General features: G+C 35.6%; 1 protein-coding gene across 2 annotated transcripts in view; it reads right to left on the bottom strand.

Moving 5' to 3' along the window:
- Positions 1–2,663: 2,663 nt before the first annotated feature.
- Positions 2,664–27,951, bottom strand: part of LOC136034736 (pre-mRNA-splicing factor ISY1 homolog) — a 49,191-nt gene continuing 23,903 nt past the window's right edge. For both annotated transcript variants that reach the window (XM_065716108.1, XM_065716107.1), the window contains 5 exons: positions 23,615–23,775; positions 21,153–21,356; positions 19,081–19,230; positions 7,390–7,454; positions 2,664–2,921 (listed from right to left, as the gene is read on the bottom strand). In XM_065716108.1, coding sequence (XP_065572180.1) covers positions 2,763–2,921; positions 7,390–7,454; positions 19,081–19,230; positions 21,153–21,356; positions 23,615–23,775 — 739 coding nt within the window. In that variant the 3' untranslated portion in view covers positions 2,664–2,762. The remainder of the gene's footprint in view (positions 2,922–7,389; positions 7,455–19,080; positions 19,231–21,152; positions 21,357–23,614; positions 23,776–27,951) is intronic.

The following is a 27,951-nucleotide window of genomic DNA, read 5'->3' as shown; positions in this document are numbered from 1 at the left end:
GGGGAACTTGACAAAGTTCCTATACAAAATTCTTTTAACTGTCTTATTTTCTTTTTGCTGACTATGTTTTGTATGTGGAGATGTTCCGCGGGAATTTGTCCGGGGGAAATGGAAATTTTCAACAGGTTTGGAATTGTCTGGGGAATTTTCCACAGGACGAATTCTCCATAGAGAATTTTGTGCAGGAAAAATTCTCCGTGGGGAATTTTCCACGGAAGAAACTTCCCACTGGTGGGGAGGAGATTTTCGGGAAAAATTTTCAACAGAACTGGGATTTCCGAAGTGATTGGGAAAATGATTAGTAATTAAAAATGATAACATGCTAAGTTGTCGCCTCCTCAAAACTATGTTGCCTCCGCCTACAAGATCTGGTTCTGTTTCATCATCAACAAGAGTACCCTTCTCTCGATAAACTTCAAATAATGCACAAAACCTTTTCCCCCTACTTCGTTGGTTTTTACGGTAGATATTGTCTCAAGTTTCTTCGCCCCTCGAAAGGAAGCATTTACTCATTAACTGAAGGGTGTTCTTCGAGATTGACTTAAAAAAACGACTTATGAAACCTCGATACTTTTCCCCAGTTTTGATTGTATTTGACTGTGATAAATGCAACATGAAAGGAGACCAAGAGACTTATTTCCAGTACTTGGACAGAGGTCTGCGCGAGGGGAGTCACCCATTACCAAAATTTATTCTGTTGAATAACCCCCATTTGGGGTAATCATAGCGATCAGCCAATCCGAATTGCAATAGAAAGGCCTCATGGTGGGAGCCTGTTTCAGATCATTAATTTACAAAACTTTTTCCACAAAAGAAGTTTCTCAAATAAAATTAAAGAGCTCCATTAAGCCAAAACTAAGTGGAAATGAAGTCAAATAATCTTCCAAGCGTAAAGCTACCACAAATCACTATCAATTAGTGAATGAATCTCAAAACAAACAGAAATTATAATAAATGGTATAATAAATAAAAAGGTAAAGGTAGGGGTAGTTGCCCCCCCCCTCCGTGCACCCATGAGGATGAGTAGAACTAGCTAAGATATGCAATACTGGCTAAAAAATGCAAAAATCGACGATATGAAAACGAAATGAAAGAGAATTTTGCGTTAAATGTTCTATTTATGTAAAGCAATATTCTACTGTTGCTCCAAAAATGCGTTGAAATAAGATTTTCTTACTTAATGTTGACAAAAGTAATAATCAACCCCAAATCTTTGTCGTTGCTCAGAATAGACCTAAAATTTGGCTAAATTTAATTTTTTTCGTTTTTCATATTGTTTTTAGATTGAACATTCAATATTTGAGCATAGAGTTTCCAATAGGAAAAAGTCCGGCCTTGATTATTAGAATTCTTTTGCGCAGAAAAACTCAAGATTTGTAAGAAACAAGGGATTCCATATTTTTAATTATATATTGTTTCTCACTTTTTAATCATAGGAAATATTTCGGATATTTCAATGGTATTGTCTCTGTTCTCATTATTAAAATCGTCTTCCCTCTTTAGAGGGAAGACGATATTTTGTGCAAATATACTTCAAAAATGGGGGCTTACCTATAAGTATTTGCTTTCCACATTAAAATAACACTTTTCTAAATATAAGGGAGGCTGCCACTGCCAAGGAACGGTCTCACTGCCATCAAATGGTCTTTACACTTAAGTTCAACTTCTTATCACAGCCCTACAAATAGAGAACCGCCAGTTCTGCCTTAAAATCAACGAGTTCCACAATAAAAAAGTGGTTATGCACGTCTAATTCCAAAATATTCCTGTAGATTAGGGACGGGTAGGTTGCACAGATTATCGCCTTCTAATTGATCTGAAGGACCCCTAAGGATGGTTCAAAAATTCGGGCGTAAAAATATCCTTATTAGAGGATTTAGGCGGTGTCTTCCTCCCTAACACAAAAGATTTACTCACTTCCCTCAATATGGGTGCTTCAAAATTATTGAGCACTTTAAAACCGTTAGACTAACTTTATAATCAGTATACACTAACCGTTTGTTTTGCATGTATATTAGGGACAAATTAGCCACTGCCTGGAAGGATGGACACTGAAACTGGAGAGGTTAAACAAGTAACTCGTCGACTTTTCTAAATAAAATTCCACAACTGGGACACACAACTGTTGATGGTTGCTTATTTAAAATTAATTTTAGTACGAATAAAATGACCAATCTCAGAATTTTCACTCGATGGCATTTTGTTTCTATTCGAGAAAAACTTGCTGTTTTTTGGCACAACAGATCGGAAATTGACTCTGTTATGGCGCAATAAATTTCGTTGGCTAAAGAACACACACACACACAAAATCCTGTTTGGATGAGCCATCTTTCAAAATAGGAAAAAGTCCCTGATCTGCAGCAATTTTATATCCAAGTGGTTGTGTAGCATATCATGAATAAGTTTAACATATCCTGAGTTTTTACAGATATTATTTATTTTACATACTCAATTACCATAAACTTCTGCAGACTCTTCCAGGCACTGTAAAATGAAGGCAACTGCAAAGAACCGCAAACTCTTTGCACTCCGCAAACTGTGATGCAAACATAGGGGCGGGGTGTGCTTATTAAGGCAAAAATCCTCTCTCGTCTTGCGTCGGAAAAAGAAACGATCCGCAAAAGGGTACCTCTCCCACACAGTCAATAAACAATAACAATATCTTAAACTAATCTGAATTATGTTTATGGTGCATGGAAACCAATATTTAAATACAAAAATTGCACATACAAAAATACATATATAGTCAAAAATTACTGTTGTCATAATCCTTCCGCATCGCCGACGTATTTAGACAGAAGTTCTTTCTTCCTTTTCTGTAGCAGAGCTTCTTTGATATCCTCCTGAGATGGAACGTCGACATGGGCTGTGTATAAAGGCTTGTCGGATAGAAGACTCTCAAAGTCAATTTCTTCCTCCGGCTGTATAAAACAAACGAAAGAGATATATAAAAAATAAAAACAACGAAAGAATATCATTTTTAATCGCATTTTCACCAGAATTTTATTTTAATCACAAAACTATGCTATCAGCTACCAAGACATGACCAGACACGTAAAAATTTTAATATTTCTTTTCCTTTATTCAATTAATTTATTTACTCATTCTAAAAGCTTATTATAAATGCTGTATTAGTAACATGAAATGCAACTAGCCACTTACGGCTCATTTCAACATGAGCCGATAGATTCTAAGCGTACGATAGATTCTAATCGATCGAGAAGACTGTGGATAGTCAAGTTTTTCAGGGTTTTTATTCCTGAAGTCAGTTTAAAGCACCTAGTACTAATAAATTTATTTTATTTGTAACTATTAATTTTTAAAGCCTGAAAATTAAATTTCAGAGCGACAGAGCTTCATGATTTATCGCGTTCTAAATTCTATACTAAAAAAGGTCATACAATTTTTCAGGCTACACTTACAAATGTCATGGATTCGCATTACCAGGTCTTTCATCAGCGTATAAGATGTCTTACTTTTCTCGTGAAAATTTAAATCTTCTTCGCATTGTGCGTAATGTATTGTAGTTTAGTCTCTAATTTAGGCTATCTGTAATCTAGCCAGTTTCTAATTTAGGCTATATATTTCTAACGCACACTACCTCCTAAAATGTCATCCTGTCCTTGCATGTTCTAACCAAGCTTATTAAAAACTTCCTTAGAAAGAGCTGATAAAAAGACAATACTACCCAACTGACCTAAAGTGTATTGTCAAGAAACTTAACTTTTTGCAATGCAGATTTTCAGCCACATCTTCTGAAAATACGTCTTGTTTTTTTAAGTATTTATAGAAAATGAGTATTTTAAGCATATTCTTGGATACGATTGGGTATCTAAGTGAAACCTATTCTTGTAAAGGTTAATTCAAAGGTGACACAAGATGTGTCTTTTTACAAAATACAAAATATTAACAAATGTTTTAAGCTAATTTTTTTAATTTAGTTAGATTATGACACAAGTACAGCAAAGTATCCCTAGCAGTGGTTATGATTGTGAGTCCATAGTGATTGCGCTTGCAAGCATCAAATTTCTATAATATTGTTGAATTATAATATTGAATTATAATTATAATATTGTTCAATAATATTGTCACGAATATTGTTGGATCCATTTTGAAGTTACGGATCGAACATTGTTTCTCATCTGGTTCATTATTTTTGGGTTCTTTGAATTCGTTCAGCAATTATTCCCTCCAGGACATTTTGCTTGTCCAAAAAACAAGTTTCAGTGTTATGGACACTGTGAAACTTTGGGTATAAGATGTAAACTGTTTTGGGTAGTTTTGTTGAAGCAATCCCCTTCTAAACTGGCTACAATAATAACAAAATTCGAAGTTCTATAACTTCACTCAAAGTTGCTGTGGAGCCCTTTGAAAGTTGGCATTATTTAGTTGTTTAAAGTTCGTTTCAAAGTTCAGTGATTTTCATTAATTTCCAATGCGGCTATCTTTAAAAAAGTTTGTAAAGACAAAATTTACCGCCATTGGGAAAAATGGACTAAGAAATGTTAAAATTCTACCAAATTTAACCCAAAACCACAAAATTGGGTTTGCCAAAGCAAAACTGCTGCAAAGCAACTGGATTTGCAGAAACTGCTAGGTAACTGTCGCACATCTTAAGCGCTTTTCACTTCAGTCCAACTTCGATTCGCAGTTTTTGCCTGCCTGCATGCTGGCTAGAACGGAGCTTTCCAGTCGACAGCAGTAACATGGCTCGATGGAACGAAAGCTGTGTTGCATAGCTTAAGATAGTCCTCTCCGACACACACTATGAAACTCCACTTCACCTCATACACTGTAGGAACTGGCTTAACTACTAGCGAAAATCATCCTTTTTGGCCATGGACAAGAATTATACACAGGTTTCCAAAATATAACATCATATTCATCAACCCGGCCTGAGGTCTACATTTTCCGTAAAAACTAGTGAGCCCTTTTGTAGCAAGAAGCTGAAATCAGAGGACTAGGGAACAAAGGACAAACAAAAATGTTGATCCCGCAACACAATGAAACTTGGTTCAATTAGAGCGATTTATAAGATCACATTTGATGAAGTTATATTGATAATAATAAACAATTTTGTTGTTATTGTAGCTAGTTTAGAGCGAGAATGTTAAAACAAGGTCACGGTTTTTGCTACAGGGTGTTTTTATTACTCAACCCCTTTATTTAAAATTTAAGACTCCTACATCTTTTTTCTCTAATGGCTTCGGTTGTGACCGGATCTTAAAGATGCCAGTTTTCTAATTGATGAACTATATTTATAATGTTTTTAAGTTAAATATCACTTAAAACACCTTTATCAATAAAACACGAGAATTCCCGTAGTTCAATATTCAAAAAATTTCCGTACTGCCAAATTAGCAACAAAATGGAAAGCAGTCCTTCAAATTAACACAGAATATTTCATAAATCTAAATTAAATGAAATTTAAATAAATTTAAATAAAAGTTAAATAAAAATTTAACTTCATGCATGTCGACACTATTACTGTAAATACGCAAGTTTATTTTAACCTCCCTACAATTTTAATTCATTATTATTCGGGATAAAAAAAAAAAAAAACAAGAAATGCTTGAAACGATTCAGGACTGGTTTGGTTATTCTTCCAGTAGTCCTAGCTTAATCTGTATCTCATTACACTTACCCTGTTCTATATACGGATATATTTTTTTTTCTCATATGTGTTATTAGTTCTCTTACATTCTTAGTTTGTATATTTCTGCTTATTTATTTCTTTACCGTAAAACGTTTTATATCCCATGTTTAATTACTAATCAAAGTTATTTCTCATTAATTCAACTTTCCTCAGTTACTCAAAGGCTAGTCAAAGAACTGGGTTTGTTTTAGCAAATAAATCGGTCTTTACAAGATCCTGAAGTTCTTTAGAAACTACTACTGTACAAAAGAAATTATTGATAATAAATTTCAAAAGCTCAAAAGTTATTTTTACTTTTCTTTTTTACTTTTTTTCTTCTACTTTTTTTTTTACCTTTCCTACAATAGTCTAGCACCAAAGCCCATTTCGAATTACCTCAACTGATTTACCGCCAGTTCTCTTCAAGCCATGTCAAAGTCATTTATATTATAAGTTTGAGACGAAAAGATGTTCAATTAATCATTCATCTTGCACATTATGTAGATGCAACTGACTTTAACAACCTGGTCATTTAAACTTACAGCAAGATTTGCAAAACCACCAATTACTCAGTAAGAAGCCACTAGTCTTGGCAGTCTCACTTTACGATTAGATAAGTGCTAACAACATCCAACCAATCCGATGGTTACAAAGCGGGAAGCTGAAGCCAGTATTTCTTCAAAACAATTTTACAATCACTTAGTTGGTTTCGATCATTACAAGATATTAAACGTTTTTTTTCTCTTTTATGTCTGAATCCAAGCAATTATCCCTCATTATAGATATTCTATATAGTCATTAGGTTTCATTAAAGATAATTCATGTTTCTGTCATGTGTTTCAATGTTTAATAGCTTAACGTCTAAATTGTTTCATAGTCCCCCTCTTTTAGAGACTAATGAAGCTTGTGTGGGGAATTGTGATTGAATGACTTTTTGCAATTTTTGGTTGAAACATAACTTATCTCATATTTTTTACCTAGTTCGTTAAGTGTGCCCTGTCCTGATTTAAATACGGGGAATCATTTTGAAACTTTCAGGGAAAGCTTATTTCTATAAGGCGGAGGTAAGAAAACCATAATGTTGTGTTTCGGAGTTAGTAACATATTTTGTCTCCGGTCGTTACGAAAAAGTACACACTCCTGTTTTTTTCCTTTTCTATGGCTGATGTCCGACAGGCTCTTGGCAAGGTAATAATCAGCTGTGTAAGTATTTAGCATAAACACGGGACAGATATTCTTCAGGGACAACATTGCTTCATAAGATAATGAGCAACCAATGAAATCCTGCGAAAAACCCTGGAAAAAGTAGAGACAGTGATCCAGAAAAGGGACTAGAGCTCGTACCATGTGGCCATAACAAAGATTTTACATGATTAAACACTGATTAACGAAAACTTGAACAATTTAGATGTTTACGAATGGAAAGGAGGACTCTATCTAATGCTAAGTTATCAAAGCACAAGGTTCTAAATTTTTATTCCTAAAAAAAAAACTCTATATTGAGATCAGCCACTAGCCTCTGCGGTTTTGCTCATACAACCTATAATATATCCACATCTAATTAGCATTTTCAATGCAATTTAACTACCGTTTGAAATATACGAATGCAAGGTTTTTAGTCAAAAACTTCAAAGTTCAAGCTCTGTCGAAAAATAAATCATTATCAATTCTGAGTCAGGATGAAAATTGCAAATGCTTAATTTATCTACAAGGCATAAAAAACTAAAGTAATAAAAAAATATCAAAAAAATTACTTCCAAATTATCAGCAATGTCTCCCTGTTTTCCTTTTTTCCATTCTTGGACTACTTCACGTATTGCTGTAAAAAAAAGAAGAAAAATAAATAATGTAGAACATATATATTTATTTCAAAATTGACTTTCATTCGGGGAACATATTACAATAGTATAGAGAAATTATTGAAGATCAAGAAAAGCAAGGAACAAATAAAGATAGCTCAGCTACATACCCCCCCCCCCCCCACCCTCAGATGAACAGTTGTCATCTACAAACCTTCAGACATGGAGTATATATATATGTATATATATTTCAGTATATAATATATAGTATATAATATACTTCATATATATACAAAATATACATATTCGTGGTGTATATATATATATATATATATATATATATATATATATATATATATATATATATATATATATATATATATATATATATATATAAGTTTGGTTCTAGCCTTTGAACTGTGAACAACTACCCGGTTAGGATAATATTGTACATGATTTATACAGATTGGTGAAAATCGTGTTAAGAGTCTCGAGTGAAGAACTATATCCCTTGCCATGAAAGGATTTTGCTAGTGTTTTATTCTGATTCTAACAATGGAAGAATTTTCCGATAATCAAGCTGCTGAAGAGACTCTTTTGCAGTTAAGCACAGAAGACGCAACGAGTTTTAGTACTCTAATCGGTGCCTTAAAAGGAATTCTTGCCAAGGTAAAGAAAATCCCAGGAGGAAGGGATTACGCATTCGATATTTGTGAGCGAATTCAAATTTTATATCATCAGCTTTTAGAAGAAAATGCAAAACTTTTGCGCAACGAGAACGATAACCTTCAAAATATAATCAAATTACACGAAAAATTGGAAAATAAAGATACAATGGCCCTATCCTCTCTTAAAAATTGTAGATCGTACTCTAGTGTTGTTAAAGGTCCTGAAACCTTTAGTATTATTCTTGAGCCAAGCAGTAATGAAGCAAAAGATCATAAAAAAAAAGAGAGAACCACCGGCAAAAATAGCGCAAGACATTAGTAAAATAATCAGAGAAGATTCCACCAAATTTTCTGCTAAAAATATCAAACATGGGCGAGAAGGCAAAATCATTGTTGAATTTAACTCAAAACAAGATTTAAACAATGCTCTTTGTGCTTTCAACAAAAATTCAGTAGCACTAAAATATACTTCGAGGGAATTAAAAAAACGCCTGCCAAGAATGCTTGTGAACGGTGCTCCTATAATCAAAAATAAATCAGAGTGCAAAGAATTTATAGAACATAGTAATCCAGATATGGAAAAACTTGTTATTGCTGGAGAAACCTTGGAAGTGGTGACTATTATTGAAAAAGGAAAAAGTTGCAGCGTCGTATTAGAAATGAGTCCAAAAATCAGAGGAGAAATTTTAAAAAGAGGAGGCCTCAATTTTGGATTTCTTCGCCTACAATGCGAAGATTACATTAACCTTATACGATGCACCAATTGTTGTCTTTTCGGACACAAGAAGTCTGAGTGTAAGGGCGATTTAACCTGCTCTTGGTGTATGGGTAATCATGACTATAATGAATGTACTAAATCCTTCAGTAGTCGCCCTAGTTGCCGTTCTTGCAATAAGCGACAGCTCAATTGTGAGCCACATCCATCGTACGACTACAAAAATTGTCCAACTGCTAGAGAAATAACCCAACAATTAAAAAAGAATATTGATTATGTAGCCTGGATGCAGAACACGTCTCAAGTAAATACGTATAAGAATAACTTACTGTTTCTACAAATTAACCTACAACATTGTTATGCTGCAGCGGCACAATTAGAAAAACACTGGTTGACTTATGCCCTGATGTCGTGCTTATTCAAGAGCCTTACATTAATAAATCTGGTAAACTTTCGCGTGTGCCGAATATGTACAATACCTTCTCAAAGACAACATTTGAGAAAAGATTCTATAGTGCTGCTATACTTGTCCATAAATCCCTAAAATGCGATATACACTACGAAATCTCGACCAATGAATGTGTTACAGTGTCTGTTTATCTTAAAAGTAGAATAAGTAGAACTATTCTAGTTTAATCCATGTATTGCCCTCCATCCCTGTGCTCAGTAGATAGCTATTTAGCAAGTATAGATAGTCTTAGAAATTATTCAAATTATGTTTTGGGGGCAGATTTTAATGCCAAAAGTTCACTGTGGCTTAATAATATTTATTCCGATTTGAAAGGTAAATCCATTGAGGATTTTGTTGCCAGGAAATCATTAGTAGTACTGAATGACCCAGATATGCCAACGTATGAATTTTCATATTCGAGCCCCGACGTCACAGCAGTTGGTCTAAATTTACTAAAATTTGTTGACAGCTGGGAAGTGACAAATGACCCCCCATCCTTATCTGATCACTTGTATATCAAGTTTAACCTAGTTTTTGAGGCAGATATCGTGGAAACTTGTAATAACATCAAGTATGATTACAGAAAAACTAACTGGAATGTTTTTAGCAACATTATTTTAAATGAAATAGATAGTTTATATTCCCTCCCTACTACGGATGCTGAAGAAATAGATAAAGCTGTAGATGCTTTAACAGCCTTAATACAAAAAGCTACCAATGAATCAACTCCAGTGAGTCGTGGCTCTCCCAAAAAGTATTCACGGTGGTGGACTTCAGAATTATCGGAACTTAGAAAAGGGTATAGACGATTGCTACGGATATTTAAATCCTGCAATTTTCTCGAAAATGAGGTTAATTTAAAGAATGCAAAAAAGAATTACAAACTGGGTATTTTAAATGCTAAAAAGAATGACTGGAATAAATTCTGTGCAGATGAACCGAATTTGGATCCATGGAATACAATCCATAAAATTTGTAAAAATAGTAATGCCATTGTTCAGCCACTACATGTAACAAAAGATGACGGCAGTAAGACTAACTCTGTAACGGAAGCCGGGGAGGTATTGCTAAATAAGTAGTTTTTAAAGGACGATCATTCAACTGATAGTGATTACCATGGTGAAATTAGAGCAGAACTTACAGATTTTTTGATTAATAGCACATCAGGTGTTACCGAAGTCTCCTTGAATGAATTAAAAGAAATAATTAAAGGTTCAAAGGCCCCAGGCCCAGATGGAATTGTAAATTTAACCCTAATTAAAAACATCAATGTTCTTGCTCCTAGTTTGGTAAAGTTAGTGAATAGTTGCTTAAAAATTTCATATTTCCCGAAAAGTTGGAATATGCAGAAAAAAATCTTTACTTTATGCATATTTTTTGATATAAAAGGCGCATTTGACTCCGCATGGCACCCTGGAATACTGAAAAAGTTAAAGGCTAAATCGTGTCCTGATGGGCTTTTAAATTTAATTTATAGTTACTTTTCTGATAGAGTTGTTACGTATAAGGGTGAATATTCGTGCATTTTGGAGCGATCATGTCCTCAAGGTGGAATATTATCCCCCCTATTATGGTCGGTTAACATAAATGATCTTCTAGAAATAAATATTCCTAATGTAAAAATTCAGGCATATGCTGATGATGTTTGTGCAATTATCACATCAAGCAAAATATCAACTTTAGAATCCTTGGCATCAAGGGTATTTTCGAACTTGGTCAGTAGATAACAAGCTCGTGTTTGATAAATCCAAGACAGAAGCAATTTTATTTTCAAGGAAGCATCAGCTTCCGACCGTAAAGCTAATGTACGATGGAATTGAGATACCTGTTAAAAATAAGGTTAAATATTTGGGTGTTATTCTTGATAGAAAGTTATTATGGACTGACCATGTTAGACATAAAATTAACTCTGCAAAACAATATTCTGCTCGTCTTTTAACGGTTGCCAAGGGTACTTGGAACCTGAATCCACATGCATTGAGGATGCTATATAAATCAGTAATCGAAAGCCATATTGATCTAGGTATTATAGGTAATGTTTGCCTGAAATCTCCCGCAAGCAATATTAATGTGCTGCCAAAGGGTTTCGACTTCCCTCGCAAATCTTTCAAGCATTGATCCAGAGCCTCGAGCGATTTTTTGTGTGCCATTGTGCACTCATCCCAAATAATAAGTTTGCATTGCTGCAATACTATACCCATCCCAGATGATTTGGAAATATTGCACGTAAGAGTTTCTGTAGAATGCAAATTCAGAGGCAATTTCAAAGCGGAATGAGCAGTTCTTCCACCAGGCAGCAATGTTGCGGCTATTCCAGACGACGCAATTGCCAACGCTATATGAGAATGGCACGCTTTCTGTTCTTTCTTTCTCTATCAGCCTCAAGCCTGTTTCCTTGCTGTTCTTTTGATTCCTCGGCACGCTTTCTTTTCTGACTTTCTCTATCAGCAGCAAGTTTTTTGGCATAGACTCTTTGAGCATCTTCCTCGGCTGTTGCCATTGTAAGTTCATCAGTCATTGGAAAGTTAAACATTAATAGATTTCTAAGTGAACGCATGTCTTAAATATCTTTAATGACGTCACCGTCATAACAAAAATGACGACAACTAACTTCATGACGTCAGTCAACATACAAACATGACGTCACCTGACAGACACATCCACAGACAACTTATTTATATATATATATATATATATATATATATATATATATATATATATATATATATATATATATATATATATATATATATATACTAGCTGTTGGGGTGGCGCTTCGCGCCACCCCAACACCTAGTTGGTGGGGGCGCTTCGCGCCCCCCCAAGCCCCCCGCGCGCGTAAGTCGTTACGCGCCATATTAGTTACGCGCCATTGTAGTTGTGTCCCTATGTCCCACCTGTGAATATAGATAGATATATTATATATATATGTTTTTAACTACGTAAAACTTGCGAATATACAACATTCTTTGCTGTCCCATTGTCTGTGCATATAAATAGATTGTCAGGTTTACCGACTCTTGAACATGCAACATATAATGGTCCATGGGAAAACAATCCGTATTCAGATCTATACCTCATGATTCTAATGATTACCCTTGAGCTTTGTTGATGGTGATTGCTAATCGAACATTCCCTGTCCCGGTGTCCCGGTCGTCATTTATATCCCCCTGTGCCCCCCGGCGTCCCCGTTGTAGTTGTGTCCCTGTGTCCCGGTCGTCATTTATATTTTTTACTTATGTCCTGGTCATTATGGCTTATGTATGGTCATTTATATTCCCTGTGTCCCGGTCGTCATTTGTATCCCGGTGTCCCGGTCTGTATATACATTCGTTTTTTAGTTTTGTTTTTCTCCTTTATTTTTTTCCTTTTTTCTTTTTTTTCTTTTTTAGTTTATTTAGATTTTTAGATTTTTTAGTTTTTTTATTAGTTTTTAGTTTTTTTTTCTTTTTAGTTTTTTTGTAGTTTTTACCTTCTTTTTAGTTTTTTTAGTTTTTTTTTTACTTATGTCCTGGTCGTCATTTATACTCCCTGTGTCCCGGTGCTTTGTTGATTGCTAATCGAACATTCCTTTTGTCCCGGTCGCTTTCTCTTTGAGTGTCGTCATACCTGGTTGGTGGGGGCGCTTCGCGCCCCCCCAAGCCCCCCCCCCCGCGCGCGTAAGTCGTTACGCGCCATATTAGTTACGCGCCATTGTAGTTTTGTCCCTATGTCCCACCTGTGAATATAGATAGATATATTATATATATGTTTTTAACTACGTAAAACTTGCGAATATACAACATTCTTTGCTGTCCCATTGTCTGTGCATATAAATAGATTGTCAGGTTTACCGACTCTTGAACATGCAACATATAATGGTCCATGGGAAAACAATCCGTATTCAGATCTATACCTCATGATTCTAATGATTGCCCTTGAGCTTTGTTGATGGTGATTGCTAATCGACCATTCCCTGTCCCGGTGTCCCGGTCGTCATTTATATCCCCCTGTGCCCCCCGGCGTCCCCGTTGTAGTTGTGTCCCTGTGTCCCGGTCGTCATTTATATTTTTTACTTATGTCCTGATCATTATGGCTTATGTATGGTCATTTATATTCCCTGTGTCCCGGTCGTCATTTGTATCCCGGTGTCCCGGTCTGTATATACATTCGTTTTTTAGTTTTGTTTTTCTCCTTTATTTTTTTCCTTTTTTATTTTTTTTCTTTTTTAGTTTATTTAGATTTTTAGATTTTTTAGTTTTTTATTAGTTTTTAGGGGGTTTTTTTTCTTTTTAGTTTTTTTGTAGTTTTTACCTTCTTTTTAGTTTTTTTAGTTTTTTTTTTACTTATGTCCTGGTCGTCATTTATACTCCGTGTCCCGGTGCTTTGTTGATTGCTAATCGAACATTCCTTTTGTCCCGGTCGCTTTCTCTTTGAGTGTCGTCATTTATTTTTTTCTTTTTTAGTTCTTACCTTTTTTAGTTTTTTTTAGTTTTTTAGATGAAAATTTTTTTTAGTTTTTTCTTTTTTTTCTTTTTAGTTTTTTATTGGTTTTTACCTTTTTTTTAGCTTTTTTAGTTTTTTTTTCGTTTTTCTTTTTACTTTTTTTAGTTTTTATCTTTTTTTTTTTTTTTTTTATTTTTATTCTTAATTTTTTTAGTTTTCTTTTTCTCTTCTATTTTTCAGTTTTTTCCTTTTTTTATTTTTTTTTTAGTTTTTAGTTTTTTTTAGTTTTTTACCTTTTTTTAGTTTTTTTTAGTTTTTTTAGTTTTTTAGCCTTTTTATTTTTTTTTTATTAGTTTTTAGTTTTTTTGTAGTTTTTGCCTTTTTTTAGTTTTTTCAGTTTTTTTTTTAGTTTTTAGTTTTTTACCTTTTTTAGCCTAAAATTTTATTAGTTTTCTTTTTCTCTTCTATTTTTCAGTTTTTTCCTTTTTTTAGTTTTTTTTTAGTTAATCTGGCGTAACGGACAGACAACTTATTTTTATATATATAGATATATATATATATATACTAGCTGTTGGGGTGGCGCTTCGCGCCACCCCAACACCTAGTTGGTGGGGGCGCTTCGCGCCCCCCCCAAGCCCCCCCGCGCGCGTAAGTCGTTACGCGCCATATTAGTTACGCGCCATATTAGTTACGCGCCATTGTAGTTGTGTCCCTGTGTCCCACCTGTGAATATAGATAGATTTATATATGTGTTTCAAACTACGTAAAAATTGCGAATATACAACATTCTTGGCTTTCCCATTGTCTGTCCATATACAAAGCCGTATGTACTAATAATGACGTCATATGCAAACGTTCTTTTTACAAACAAACAAACATGCATACACACAACTCGTTTTTATATAGATAGATAGATAGATAGATACAATACAAATTAACTACGTAAAACTTGTGAATATACAACAGTCTGTTCCGAAATACAACTAACTTCGTAAAACTTGAGAATATACAACATTCTTCGCTGTCCAATTCTCGCTGCATATAAATAGATTGTCAGGTTTACCGACCCTCGAACATGCAACGTACAATTGTCCATGGGAAAAACAATCAGTATTAAGATCAATACCACATTTTTCTAATGATTGACCTTGAGCTTTGTTAATGGTGATTGCAAATGCTAATCGAATTGGGAATTGCAATCTTTTAAATTGAAAAGGCAGATCTGTTGGAATCATGGGAATGCGAGGAATAAGAACAGCCTCACCCTCAAAAGGCCCTGTCAGGATTGTGGCCTCTATTAGGTTTTCCATTGTTTTTTTTACGGCAAGTCGAGTGCCATTGCAAAGCTTTGGTGGGTTTATGTTACGTAACAATATTATTGGTACGCCTATTTTTAGTTGTAGCACGTGTGGTGGAAACCCTGAAAGATCTATGGAATTTAAAAATTCAGATGGATAATTAACCGCTTCATTTGGTTCCAAAACTGTGTCGACTGACTTGTAAAGGACTGCCTGGTCTTGAATCTTGGTCAAAACAATATTGTTGATTTCGTGGACGTCTATATTCTTGGGTGCGAGAATCGCTCTTTCACTTAGCCATTTATTATTTTTATAATTTTTTAGAATATTCGGAAATATATTTTCAATCAATTCATTTTTGGACGTCACTAAATTACAGAAATCAGCAGGTAGTTGTATACGTCCTGAAATTGAGTCTACTGGGAGCTTTCCGTTTCCCATTGCTAGCAATTGATCTGAAAATGTTTGACCAGAGTCATCGTTTTGCAATCGGACACGCATATTTGTAGTTAATTTTAATGTTTTTACGTGTGCCCATAAATTAGAATTTTTCAGGCAAGCATTCATTTCGTCTGCAGGAGTTGATCTAGGTATTATAGGTAATGTTTGCCTGAAATCTCCTGCAAGCAATATTAATGTGCTGCCAAAGGGTTTCGAATTCCCTCTTAAATCTTTCAAGCATTGATCCAGAGCCTCGAGCGATTTTTTGTGTGCCATTGTGCACTCATCCCAAATAATAAGTTTGCATTGCTGCAATACTTTACCCATCCCAGATGATTTGGAAATATTGCACGTGGGAGTTTCTGTAGAATGCAAGTTCAGAGGCAATTTCAAAGCGGAATGAGCAGTTCTTCCACCAGGCAGCAATGTTGCGGCTATTCCGGACGACGCAATTGCCAACGCTATATCATTTTTAGATCGAATTGATGCCAGAATCAGTTTTATCACAAACGTTTTACCAGTACCTCCTGGCGCATCCAAAAAGAAAATTTCTCCAACGTTGTTATCGACACAATGCATTATCGTATCATAAATGTCTTTTTGTTCCGACGTTAACTTGGAAATGTTATTTTGTACATACGACAATAGATCACTCGTACTGTAACTTTGTTCACGATCCAATTCTACACATGTCGAAACAGCAGCGATACGGTTAGGTGAAGGCATTCCCAAACCCTGAAGAGGTTTGTTTGCCATACTTATGCAAATATCTTCTATAACAACTAAAGTGTAGTTATAAATTTCTGGTGTAAAATCAAAAGTCATGTCTGACGTCTCTAACTGTTTTCGATGAAGTATATCTTCGGACATTTTTGACTTATATTTTTCCCATAACTCTGTAGGAGCTGATGGAGAGCAAGTTGTTAAAATGATGCCAAACAATGCACGAATTTGACTTGGGGTTGACGTTTCGCACGCGTCATTGATGCAGTTATCCCAGTGTTGGTCATTCTCCAATAAATTCAGAGCTTGGCATGCACTACGGTAAGTGTCATGTATAGTACCATTTACAGTCCTCAAATACTCAAAGGATGTCGGACCGGGTACATTCACCAAAAGCAGGCGTAGAAAGAAGCATTCATGTTGATTGGGGTGAACGGTGTAGAGTCTTCCTATCGTGGTATCTTTGAAGATGGTAGGTTGGCCGTCGACTGACTTACCCTGTTTTCGACGTTCAAATACTTTATTTTTAGTATTCCACGTGTAATACGAAGGCACTTCAGTATACAGCAGTTTTTTCGCAAAAGAATCATTTTTGCAAAGCGAAAAAAAAGCTGTTAATGTTGTATCCGGTGGATTCAGGACTCTTTGTTGCACGTTGGTTTCCGTGAAATAAACACGTTGACCATTCTGTAAATGTACCGCTAAGTGAACAACAGCTGGACTACGTTCATGTATCGGAAATGAAAGAATTCGCCAAACAGCTTCATTACTGCTTATGTATCTTCCAGCCTGATATTCTACGATTTCATCGAAATCTTTGATTTCGGACTGCAAGCCAAAAACTGCCATGTCACTGCCTTTGTTGACGTATTTACATATATATTTTATTGCCTTTACGGAGTTACAGTATTCAACGTTTATATGTGCATTAAATGTTTTGGATAATAAAGGGGAATATGGAACAACCCACTGGTTATCTACTTCGATGGTGGTACCGTTACGCTTCTTTATTATTGCTGTTTTACCGCCATCTTCAGTAGATCTTCTTCTATATTGTGGGTAACCATCATTGCCAGTAATTGTTGTGGGTACTAAAAGTCGAGGATATTGCTTTGTGCACCTTCCTTTGGCCATGCATGGTGAATTTTCGTTCAGTGCACCGCAAGGTCCATGTATCATATTTTTTACAATAATATCATGTAACCCCTTATCGACATTTTTATCAGGTATTTCAGCGGAAATCACATCATCAATTTCGTTTGAAGTAATTTTTTTATGTAGCCAGATTAGTATATGTGCGTGTGGCAAACCTCGTTTTTGCCATTCCACTGAGTACATCCAGCATCGCACTGACCCAAACACTTCATGTTTTACAAGGTAGTTTATCAGTGATTTCAACTTTTGCCGGAAGACACGTGCCGTAATGTCATGCCTATGAACCGCCGATTGTCCTTGAAGTAAAAGCTGCAGTATCTCGTCCCAAGATTGATTACATGTAAATGTAATAAATAAATCTGGACGACCATAGAGACGAACATACGCAATAGCATCTTGAGCATATTCATGCATATGACGTGGACTGCCAGCATATGACGAAGGTAAAATTGTTAATCTTCCAACGTTTGTGGTATTACCGTCATTTATAACTGCATCTCGCAAATGAATGTATTGTTCAGAGCGGAGCTTGGTCTGATTCAGGCGGATATATAGCAAACGTTCTGATTCAATTTTTGCATACATATCCACGACAAATTGGTGAAACAATTCACGGCATTTTAAAATATAATTTTCTTCATCCTGCCGAATCATTAGTCTATAGGAATAATAATGCATTGCACTGCATTTCTTATTCATTTCTTTGTTAGTGGCTGGATTCATCAATTTAATATTAAAGTGATAGCCGTCGGCTCCATCCCAAAAAATGATAGGATATTGTAGGGCATCGTAGCATCGATGAGTTTCAGCAATTCTTAACAACTGGGCGTTTCGCTTATGTAGAATAATATCTCGAGGTAAAAACTGATCACCGACCATAACGATTGCCACTTCGTCGATAGTCGGAGCATTGTATCTACGCACATGTTGGCCAGGAGGCGTTTTGTCAGCGGAAATAACAATTTTATGAGTATCAGTAGGCATCAAATCGATGGCTGTTTTGAACAGACGCACTAAATTATTATTTTCGTGGAAAAGATGTTGCAATTGGGAAACGATTGTCCTTTCAACGTTGGGAGAAATTTCGCAACGTGCATTCAATTCAGAATTTCTATCACTGATGAAGTACAATTGTAAAAATTTATGATTCTCGCCTAATAATGGTAGAAGGGACCCTGCTTTATGATAAATTTGCCCTTTTACTTTAAAAGTAGACATAAATTGATCTGGATTTTCGATTTGGGCTCCAAACGACGTCATTTGGAAACATGAGTTGTATTGTCTGATTTTTGACAAAAAACGCTTAGATTCTGACGTAGTTCCAGTAAGGAAAGTCTTCAATGGCTCTGGTGGTGCAGCCAATAGAGGAAGTTTAACTTTTCCTGAGGCGCAACACATTCCCATTGTTTCACCATTGAATTTCAAGGCCTTGCAAATATGTGCTCTCTATTTCTGACAGTATAAGTTCAAATCTGTATTAGAAAAAGAAGTAAAACTCTTTGGATTATGATTTTGTGATTCCTATATGACCATAGTGTAATTAAATTATCATAAAAGAAACTAATAAATCCTGTGGCAGTGAAAATGTATTTTTTTGTCAACAGTAAACAAGGAGCAAGATTAAGAAAAGACATCTTATTTGAAAGAAGAGGTAGCCCCGAAACCCAAGCAACTTCCCGACCCTGTTGAAAGTGTGCTTATGGTCTTTATTCAAGGAAGTCCTAATTTCTTAGATTTTAGTTCGAACACAGGTATAACTAAGAGGCTTACCCTTCTTTTCTTCCTCCCTTTCTAATTGTACTAAAATGCCATCATCATCATCTCTGTACCCATAGTAGTCAGCATCAACATCTTTCATAAGCTCTGCTCGTGTTTTTCTGGGAGGTGGGGGTGGTTCTTGTTCAAATAACTCACGTACACCTTAAAAATACTAAACACTAGAAATTTTTTCAAGCAATACAGTAGGCTGTAAGAAAAGTGTGGTTCAATACCGCTTTCTAGGGCTATAATGAGAGAAAGGTTGAGATGGATAGGGGAAGTTCTACAGAAGAAGGAACACAGATTGACAAATATTTTCCTTTTTGGCCAACCGTCTAGGGCAAAACGAAAAGCAGGTTATCCCCGGTTGTGGTGGGAGGATTTCACTAGGAAAGATTTGATGGCAATGGGAACTTCCCTTGAGGGTGTATAGAGGGAGGAGTTGAATAGATTAGGATGGTGGATGAGGGATAAGCGTGCGAAGCTAAGTTGGCCTCAGGAGGCTTGTTGCTAGAGTGAGGGTTGTTAGTAGTAGTAGTAGTGGCAATAAATTTAATAGTAAGAATTGGATCCCAAAGGTTCCTGTTCAGTCGAAAATCAAAAGAGGTACAATATGGCTATATTTACAATGTTGGGATTGGGTTGGGAAGGGGGTTGAGGCCTTATAACCCTAGTTTAGGCACTAGAACCCTTCGCTTATCTGTTTCAGAAACAAGGTTAAACCCCATATGAGACACATGTGATTATCGTCCTTTGGTCTAGGACAGTAGTTTTGTCATTTAGAATCGTTTTAAAAGGAATGCTGAACCGTCATAGTCGATAGAGGTGAACTTGTTTATATTTATGCAGTGGGAATGGGGAGGATACCGTTTCGAGGGCCCTGAGATTATGTAGACCAAAATATGTGCATGAACCCGACTGGAGCAAGCAATAGCATCCATTCTATAGCTAAGTACTATAATTAGATACATCTGCAAACCTTTGTTTTAGGCTACTTGCAAAACTTAGGGCCTTTGTTGCCCTCAAGGATATATCATCTGGAACTTTCGAAAGTTCTGATTAAAATCTTTATGTTGTAACTTTGATTTGATGACTTCTGGGGCTGCAGTGGCAGAAAAGGTGTTGGAAGGAAGGTTGGATGCCCTCCAGTCGATTTGGGTCCTTAAAAAATATAATATCTTTTAATTTTAGATCAAACATGTGTTTCACCAGCGTTTTACGACCAACGGTCTATAGGAAGACCCCTCGAAACAGAAATATGTCAATACAAACAAGATCGTTCTCGGCTTTTTTTTTCTCTTAAACAAACTTGAGCCATTAATAGGCATTATCAATTAAGTTCATAAGACAATAAAAGAAAAAGTTGGCAAAGAGCACAAATCGCCCGTTTCAATTTCACCATACTGATTATTTAATGTGAAAATTATCGAATTTTTACATAGATAATTACACTTGTGAGTTTAAGAAAATGTCGTAAAGAATTTAGAACGGACTTCCTCCAATTGTTTTCTATGATATTATTTGATACTTTCTGCAGCTTGGAGCTATTTATTTTTAGAATATTATTTATTCTAATATATAGATATATATTATTTTATTATATAGATATAGATATATATTATCTATAATATATATATATATTATTTATAATATATTAATAGATATATATTATTTATATAAGAGTTAAAAGCCAGAAAGTTATATTATGTGCATTCCAGGCCTTGACATACGAGGCGAATTCTTTTCGCTGTATATTTTGTTTATTTTTTAGGGGATTTATCATTCGTCAAAAAAATAGCTAGAATAAATCAAACTGCAATAATAATTTTACCACTTTTTTAAGATTGTTATTCATCTAAGTCTTAAAGAAAAATTTTCTTTATTGACTCAACTGATTGAATCTTATCTTTATTGACTCTATTTATTGAAGCTGTGAGTTTAAGAATCGAATTTTATGTATTTTGTTCACTGATATACTAGTACTTATGCTAAACCTTTTTGGAGCTGATTTTTTACCAATTCATCTTAGCCAACAATGAAGAATATTACTAACAAAATGTTCTCTGTTTTAAAATGAAATTTACCAGGCAGATCTTTTGCAGCTCCAAAGTACTTGTATCCTCTATTTCCAGGCACTTCTTTCCCTTCTTCATCAAGCATCTTTGGACCAAGTTTCTGATAGTTTGGACCACCAAGCTCTGATATCCTAACCTCCCAATGCCCTTTTTCACGAAGTAATTTATTAATTTCATCATTCAAATCTCTGATCCTGAATTCGCCTAAGCCAGCTGAAAAGACAAAAAAAAAAAATCAAACAGTGATTCGGCGGGTAAGGTGGAACAACTAAAAGCAAATCTGAGTCGCGATCAAGTCATCAACAATGAACTCATTTTTTTTTCACAGATTAACTAAACAGACTAGTTTTTACAGCTATTTTATTTTCTGCTATGCCCAGAATTTACATAAGTTCTTTTTTTGTAAGATTACCCAAACAGAAGAAATTCAGAAACTCTAAAATCAAATTACTCAGTTGCAAACGAAAACATAAGCTACAAAAAACTGAGACATAGATTCGTAGATATTACTAAAACAAAGAATTTAAGAAATGCCTCTTCAAGTGGTTTTTATTATTTTTATTTAAGGTAAATCTATGGGCTTGAACATACAAAATTAATTTATCAGACATCATCATTTCCCTAAGGCTATAACTAACTTAACAGATCAACTAGGTATATTCATGCGCAGTCGGCAAACAATTGTGACGCATTAATCTGCGACGAAGAGGGATGAAACTTAATACAAAATGTACATTTTTGCGTGAAGCCACGGATAGAATTGAGCAATCCAAGTTATAATAATTTCAACGTGAGGTTTATTTTAGTAAGACTTTGCTGAAGTCATTTCATTGAATTTTTTGTTACTGAAACTCCATTCTACTTATTTGCCTTTAAGACTTCGTCGATTTTCTATTGACATTTGTACAGTCACTAGGATAAGTCGCTAATTTTCTTAACAACCGCATTCCACACAATCACTTCAGACTATGGGTATTAGTTAAAAAAAACAAAAAAAAAAAACAACTAATTTTAGCAGTTCCCTTATACCATTCAATTTACTTTATTAGATGGCCATACTATTCATGTGACAAGACGAGAATAATCAAGTTACGTCTATACAGGTTACATGAACTACTTTTAGGCCTTGTAACTTAAAGCAACATCTTTTTTGTAATTAATATAACTTTTGACATCGTTTCTTTAATAGCTTTTTATAATTTAAAGCACACTACTCCCTTTTTTTTTACATTGAACCAACCAGGAATAGGTACAAAGAAACCATTGAATCAATCAAAGTAATTCTCTAAAAAAAAGTGATAGCTTTACTTATAACAATTAAGTGTTTCAGCTAGAGGACGTATGGCAAGGGGCCACACTTGACCCAGTTTCAAACATACTGGCCGCGGACTGCATGAGAACACCGACAAATGGCCAATTCTAGAAGCCTCTGGATACCATAAAGACGTACTTAGTCTTTGAAAATGGCAAATAAATTTGTTTTGAAGTTCATGACTTGACATTAACTTTACCTTGGTTTGCACTTAGAAGCGTCTTACTATGACAATAGGGACACTATTTCAATGTTTCCTTAGAAGAATGGGTTAAATTATTTTTATCTGGAAGGCAGCAAGACTTGTATTTGGAGGAGATGATTTTTTCCAAATAGGGAGGGGGCATTATGAGAATAAATAATGGTCCTAACCTCTCCCTTTAAGGCAAAATGTTCCCCTTTGGGACAAGTTCCTGAATTTCTAGAGCCTTATGCACGAATCAAAACCCCTTCCCCGAAATAGTCCTTGAGTGATAAAAAAGTGTCGCATGCCTAAGCAAAACGGAGCCCGTCAGATTGTTCGGTTTAAGACAAAACAACATAAATGAAATCTTACTGACCACAACAATGCCCTTTCTCTCAAACAATGTTTAGAAGCCTTTCTTCTTATATTAAAAAAAAGAACTTTAAATTTGCAGAGAAGAAAAAAACAGCTTTCCAAATTACAGATTTAATTTAACTAACTAAAATCCCTTCATGCCTAGTATACTGAGAAAAGAACATAAATGTAACTCAATAGCAATGACGAAAAAATCTAAATTATTTTAGAGAGAAATGCATATAGACAGTACTAAGACTGTACTAATGGATTTGATGCATATACTTTTGAGTTTAAGCTTCTGTTAATCGCTCTTTAAATTTGTTTCTCCATAACCCAGAGGGAAAAAGGTCGAAAAATCTAATTGCCGCTTATGTACTGGACGATTTTTACTTCAGAATCAGTGGGGGAAATGTGCATTTTTATTCGCCATTTTCACAGGAGTCTTTCAGACCTCTTCCCCCTGTGTTCAGATATATTTATGGCTGTATTTTTTGAACTATCAAAAATATGGTGGTTTACACTATGCTTAATTCTAAACCAGTTTGTTTCATTTTGATCCATATGGCTATGTCTGTTTTTAAAGTAGATGATTCAAAAAGAATATGATATATTAATTACCATTTTGAATTTGTGATACTTTTTTAGAGATTTCTCTTATAATTTGCATCCTCCATTTTTCTGCTTCCTGTAAATCATCACACTCTGTTGCAAGGTAAGGTCGTCTATCTTTGGCTTTTAGGGTCCCCATTTCTGCTGCACGCCATCTTGCCAACGCTGTCCTGTCAACAATGAAAGTGCACATGAGTCACAAGGATAAATTTTTCGAAGTAGAAGAAAGAAAAAAACATATTAAAACAAACTAATTCTTTATGATACATGTGCATAGGAGGTATATAACGCTCAGACTGTTCCTAAAATATCTAAGAACGGGTGAACTTCAACTATTTGGGACCAATAGTTATTTTTAAAGTATTTTGCTATCTTTCCTCTTCATGAAAAAATTTCATCTCCGTCAATGTTTGGCTACAAATGCAGCCATAGTTATTTATAATGAAATATTTCGTAGTCCAAGAGTAACTGAAATTTACAATTCAGACAAGATTTTTTTTTTGTGCTCCCAAAAAACATTCGAGCTTCCAAATTTGCCTAGATATACAACATCAGATGTTTCAATACTTTAATAAGAATAACATAAACCTGTTGCATAAATGGACACAGAGTACGTCTCTGACTAACAAATACATTTCAACGGTAAGAAGGGATTCCCCTATAAACCCCAGTATTTTCCATGTGATCCACCCATTTTAAGGTTTCCAAGCTTCTGAGCTTGCAAGTAAAACAGTAATTAAATGTTTCTCCGTTAAAATCCGGATGCGCATTTTCAGTTTTGATATTTCTTTTACATTGTCACAAACTAGCTTTTTGCGCATTAGTTTTATAAGGCATTTGAATGTCAGCACTAAATGCTTAATTTCCTTACTCAGGGGTAACTATATCTATCCCCCTTTATATGGGGGATACGGTAATGATCCCTTTATATGGATCATTATGATGGACTTCGTCTTAAGGAGCACAGGAAAGGCAATTGGAGACCATGGAATCAAATGGGGAGGAAGAACGCTCCTGGACTTAGATTATGCTGATGATTTAAGCATGTTAGATGAAAGTGTGAGCAAAATGAATGAATTTTTAGAGGTTTTGCGAGTTCAGGGTGCTAAAATAGGCTTGCAAATTAATGTTAAGAAGACTAAGTCACTAAGGCTAGGAATAAGTGAAGATGAACAGGTGACATTAGGTAACGAAAAGATCGATCAGGTTGGGAGCTTCAGTTACCTTGGTAGCATTATTAGTAAAGATGGTGGGAGCAGTGAAGATGTTAAAAGTAGAATAGCTACGGCTCAGGGTGTTTTTTCACAGTTAAAAAAAGTTTGGAAGAATAGAAAGATAAGTCTAAATACCAAGATTAGAATATTGGAAGCTACAGTGATGACAGTGGTCAAATATGGCTCTGAAGCATGGGCACTCCGAAAAGCAGATGAAAATTTACTAGATGTTTTCCAGAGAAATTGCCTACGGATTGTTCTGGGTACCCGGCTGACTGACCGTATTTCAAACAGTAGGTTGTACGAAAAGTGTGGTTCAATCCCGCTTTCTGGGGCTATAATGAAAGAAAGGTTGAGATGGCTAGGCCACGTTCTACGGATGAAGGATGACAGATTACAAAAAGATTGTCCTTTTTGGCCAACCGTCTAGGGCTACACGGAAAGCAGGTCGTCCTTGTCTGGGTTGGGAGGATGTCATAAATAAAGATTTAAAGGAAATGGGAACTTCCTGAGAGGGTGTAAAGAGGGAGGCTTTAAATAGATTAGGTTGGAGGAGGAGCGTGCGTGGCTGTGTTGGCCTCAGGCGGCTTAGTGCTGCAGTGAGTTATTAGTAGTAGTAGTAGTAGTAGTAGTATATATATATATATATATATATATATATATATATATATATATATATATATATATATATATATATAAATAAGTTGTCTGTGGATGTGTGGGTCTGTCTGTCGGGTGACGTCATGTTTGTGTGTTGACTGACGTCATGAAGTTAGTTGTCGTCATTTTTGTTATGACGGTGACGTCATTAAAGATATTTAAGACATGCGTTCACGTAGAAATCTATTAATGTTTAACTGTAAAATGACTGATGAACTTACAATGGCAACAGCCGAGGAAGATGCTCAAAGAGTCTATGCCAAAAAACTTGCTGCTGATAGAGAAAGTAAGAAAAGAAAGCGTGCCGAGGAATCAAAAGAACAGCAAGGAAACAGGCTTGAGGCTGATAGAGAAAGTAAGAAAAGAAAGCGTGCCGAGGAATCAAAAGAACAGCAAGGAAACAGGCTTGAGGCTGATAGAGAAAGAAAGAACAGAAAGCGTGCCTAGGAACTACCAGAGCAACGCGAAACCAGACTTGCTGCTAAAACTACTACTACTACTACTACTAATAACTCACTGCAGCACCAAGCCGCCTGAGGCCAACACAGCTACGCACGCTCCTCCTCCAACCTAATCTATCTGCTAAAAGAGAAAGTGAAAAAAGAAGGCGTGCCGAGGAACTACCAGAGCAACATGAAACCAGACTTGCTGCTAAAAGAGAAAGTGAAAAAAGAAGGCATGCCGAGGAACTACCAGAGCAACATGAAACCAGACTTGCTGCTAAAAGAGAAAGTGAAAAAAGAAGGCGTGCCGAGGAATCACAAGAACAGCAAGAAATCAGGCTTGCTGCTGATAGAGAAAGTAAGAAAAGAAAGCGTGCCGAGGAATCAGAGCAACCTGAAAGTTATCGCCTGGCATTCAGGTACAGCCCAGTCGATGATTATAGCTTGAGTAGATGTGTTCAAATCGGGACTATGTCTAAAATTTGTCCCTATTGCAAGGCCTTGAAATTCAATGGTGAAACAATGGGAATGTATTACGCCTCAGGAAAAGTTAAACTTCCTCTATTGGCTGCACCACCAGAGCCATTGAAGACTTTCCTTACTGGAACTACGTCAGAATCTAAGCGTTTTTTGTCACAAATCAGAAAATATAACTCATGTTTCCAAATGACGTCGTTTGGAGCCCAAATCGAAAATCCAGATCAATTTATGTCTACTTTCAAAGTAAAAGGGCAAATTTATCATAGAGCAGGGTCCCTTCTACCATTCTCAGGCGAGAATCATAAATTTTTACAATTGTACTTCATCAGTGATAGAAATTCGGAATTGAATGCACGTTGCGAAATTTCTCCCAACATTGAAAGGACAATCGTTTCCCAATTGCAACATCTTTTCCACGAAAATAATAATTTAGTGCGTCTGTTCAAAACAGCCATCGATTTGATGCCTACTGATAAGCATTAAATTGTTATTTCCGCTGACAAAACGCCTCCTGGCCAACATGTGCGTAGATACAATGCTCCAACTATCGACGAAGTGGCAATCGTTATGGTCGGTGATCAGTTTTTACCTCGAGATATTATTCTTCATAAGCGAAACGCTCAGTTGTTAAGAATTGCAGAAACTCATCGATGCTACGATGCCCTACAATATCCTATCATTTTTTGGGATTGAGCCGACGGCTATCACTTTAATATTAAATTGATGAATCCAGCCACTAACAAAGAAATGAATAAGAAATGCAGTGCAATGCATTATTATTCCTATAGACTAATGATTCGGCAGGATGAAGAAAATTATATTTTAAAATGCCGTCAATTGTTTCACCAATTCGTCGTTGATATGTATGCTAAAATTGAATCAGAACGTTTGCTATATATCCGCCTGAATCAGACCAAGCTCCGCTCTGAACAATACATTCATTTGCGAGATGCAGTTATAAATGACGGTAATACCACAAACGTTGGAAGATTAACGATTTTACCTTCGTCATATGCTGGCAGTCCCCGTCATATGCATGAATATGCTCAAGATGCTATTGCGTATGTTCGTCTCTATGGTCGTCCAGATTTATTTATTACATTTACATGTAATCAATCTTTGGACGAGATACTGCAGCTTTTACTTCAAGGACAATCGGCGGTTCATAGACATGACATTACGGCCCGTGTCTTCCGGCATGAAATCACTGATAAACTACATAGTAAATTTTGAAGTGTTTGGGTCAGTGCGATGCTGGATGTACTCAGTGGAATGGCAAAAACGAGGTTTGCCACACGCACATATACTAATCTGGCTACATAAAAAAATTACTTCGAACGAAATTGATGATGTGATTTCCGCTGAAATACCAGATGAAAATGTCGATAAGGGGTTACATGATATTATTGTAAAAAATATGATACATGGACCTTGCGGTGCACTGAACGAAAATTCACCATGCATGGCCAAAGGAAGGTGCACAAAGCAATATCCTCGACTTTTAGTATCCAACACAATTACTGGCAATGATGGTTACCCACAATATAGA

Source organism: Artemia franciscana, chromosome 13 (assembly GCF_032884065.1).
Source record: "Artemia franciscana chromosome 13, ASM3288406v1, whole genome shotgun sequence".
In the NCBI taxonomy this organism is placed as follows: domain Eukaryota; kingdom Metazoa; phylum Arthropoda; class Branchiopoda; order Anostraca; family Artemiidae; genus Artemia; species Artemia franciscana.
The sequence above is the reverse complement of the archived record's forward strand: the minus strand, read 5'-3'. Positions and strand labels throughout refer to the sequence as shown.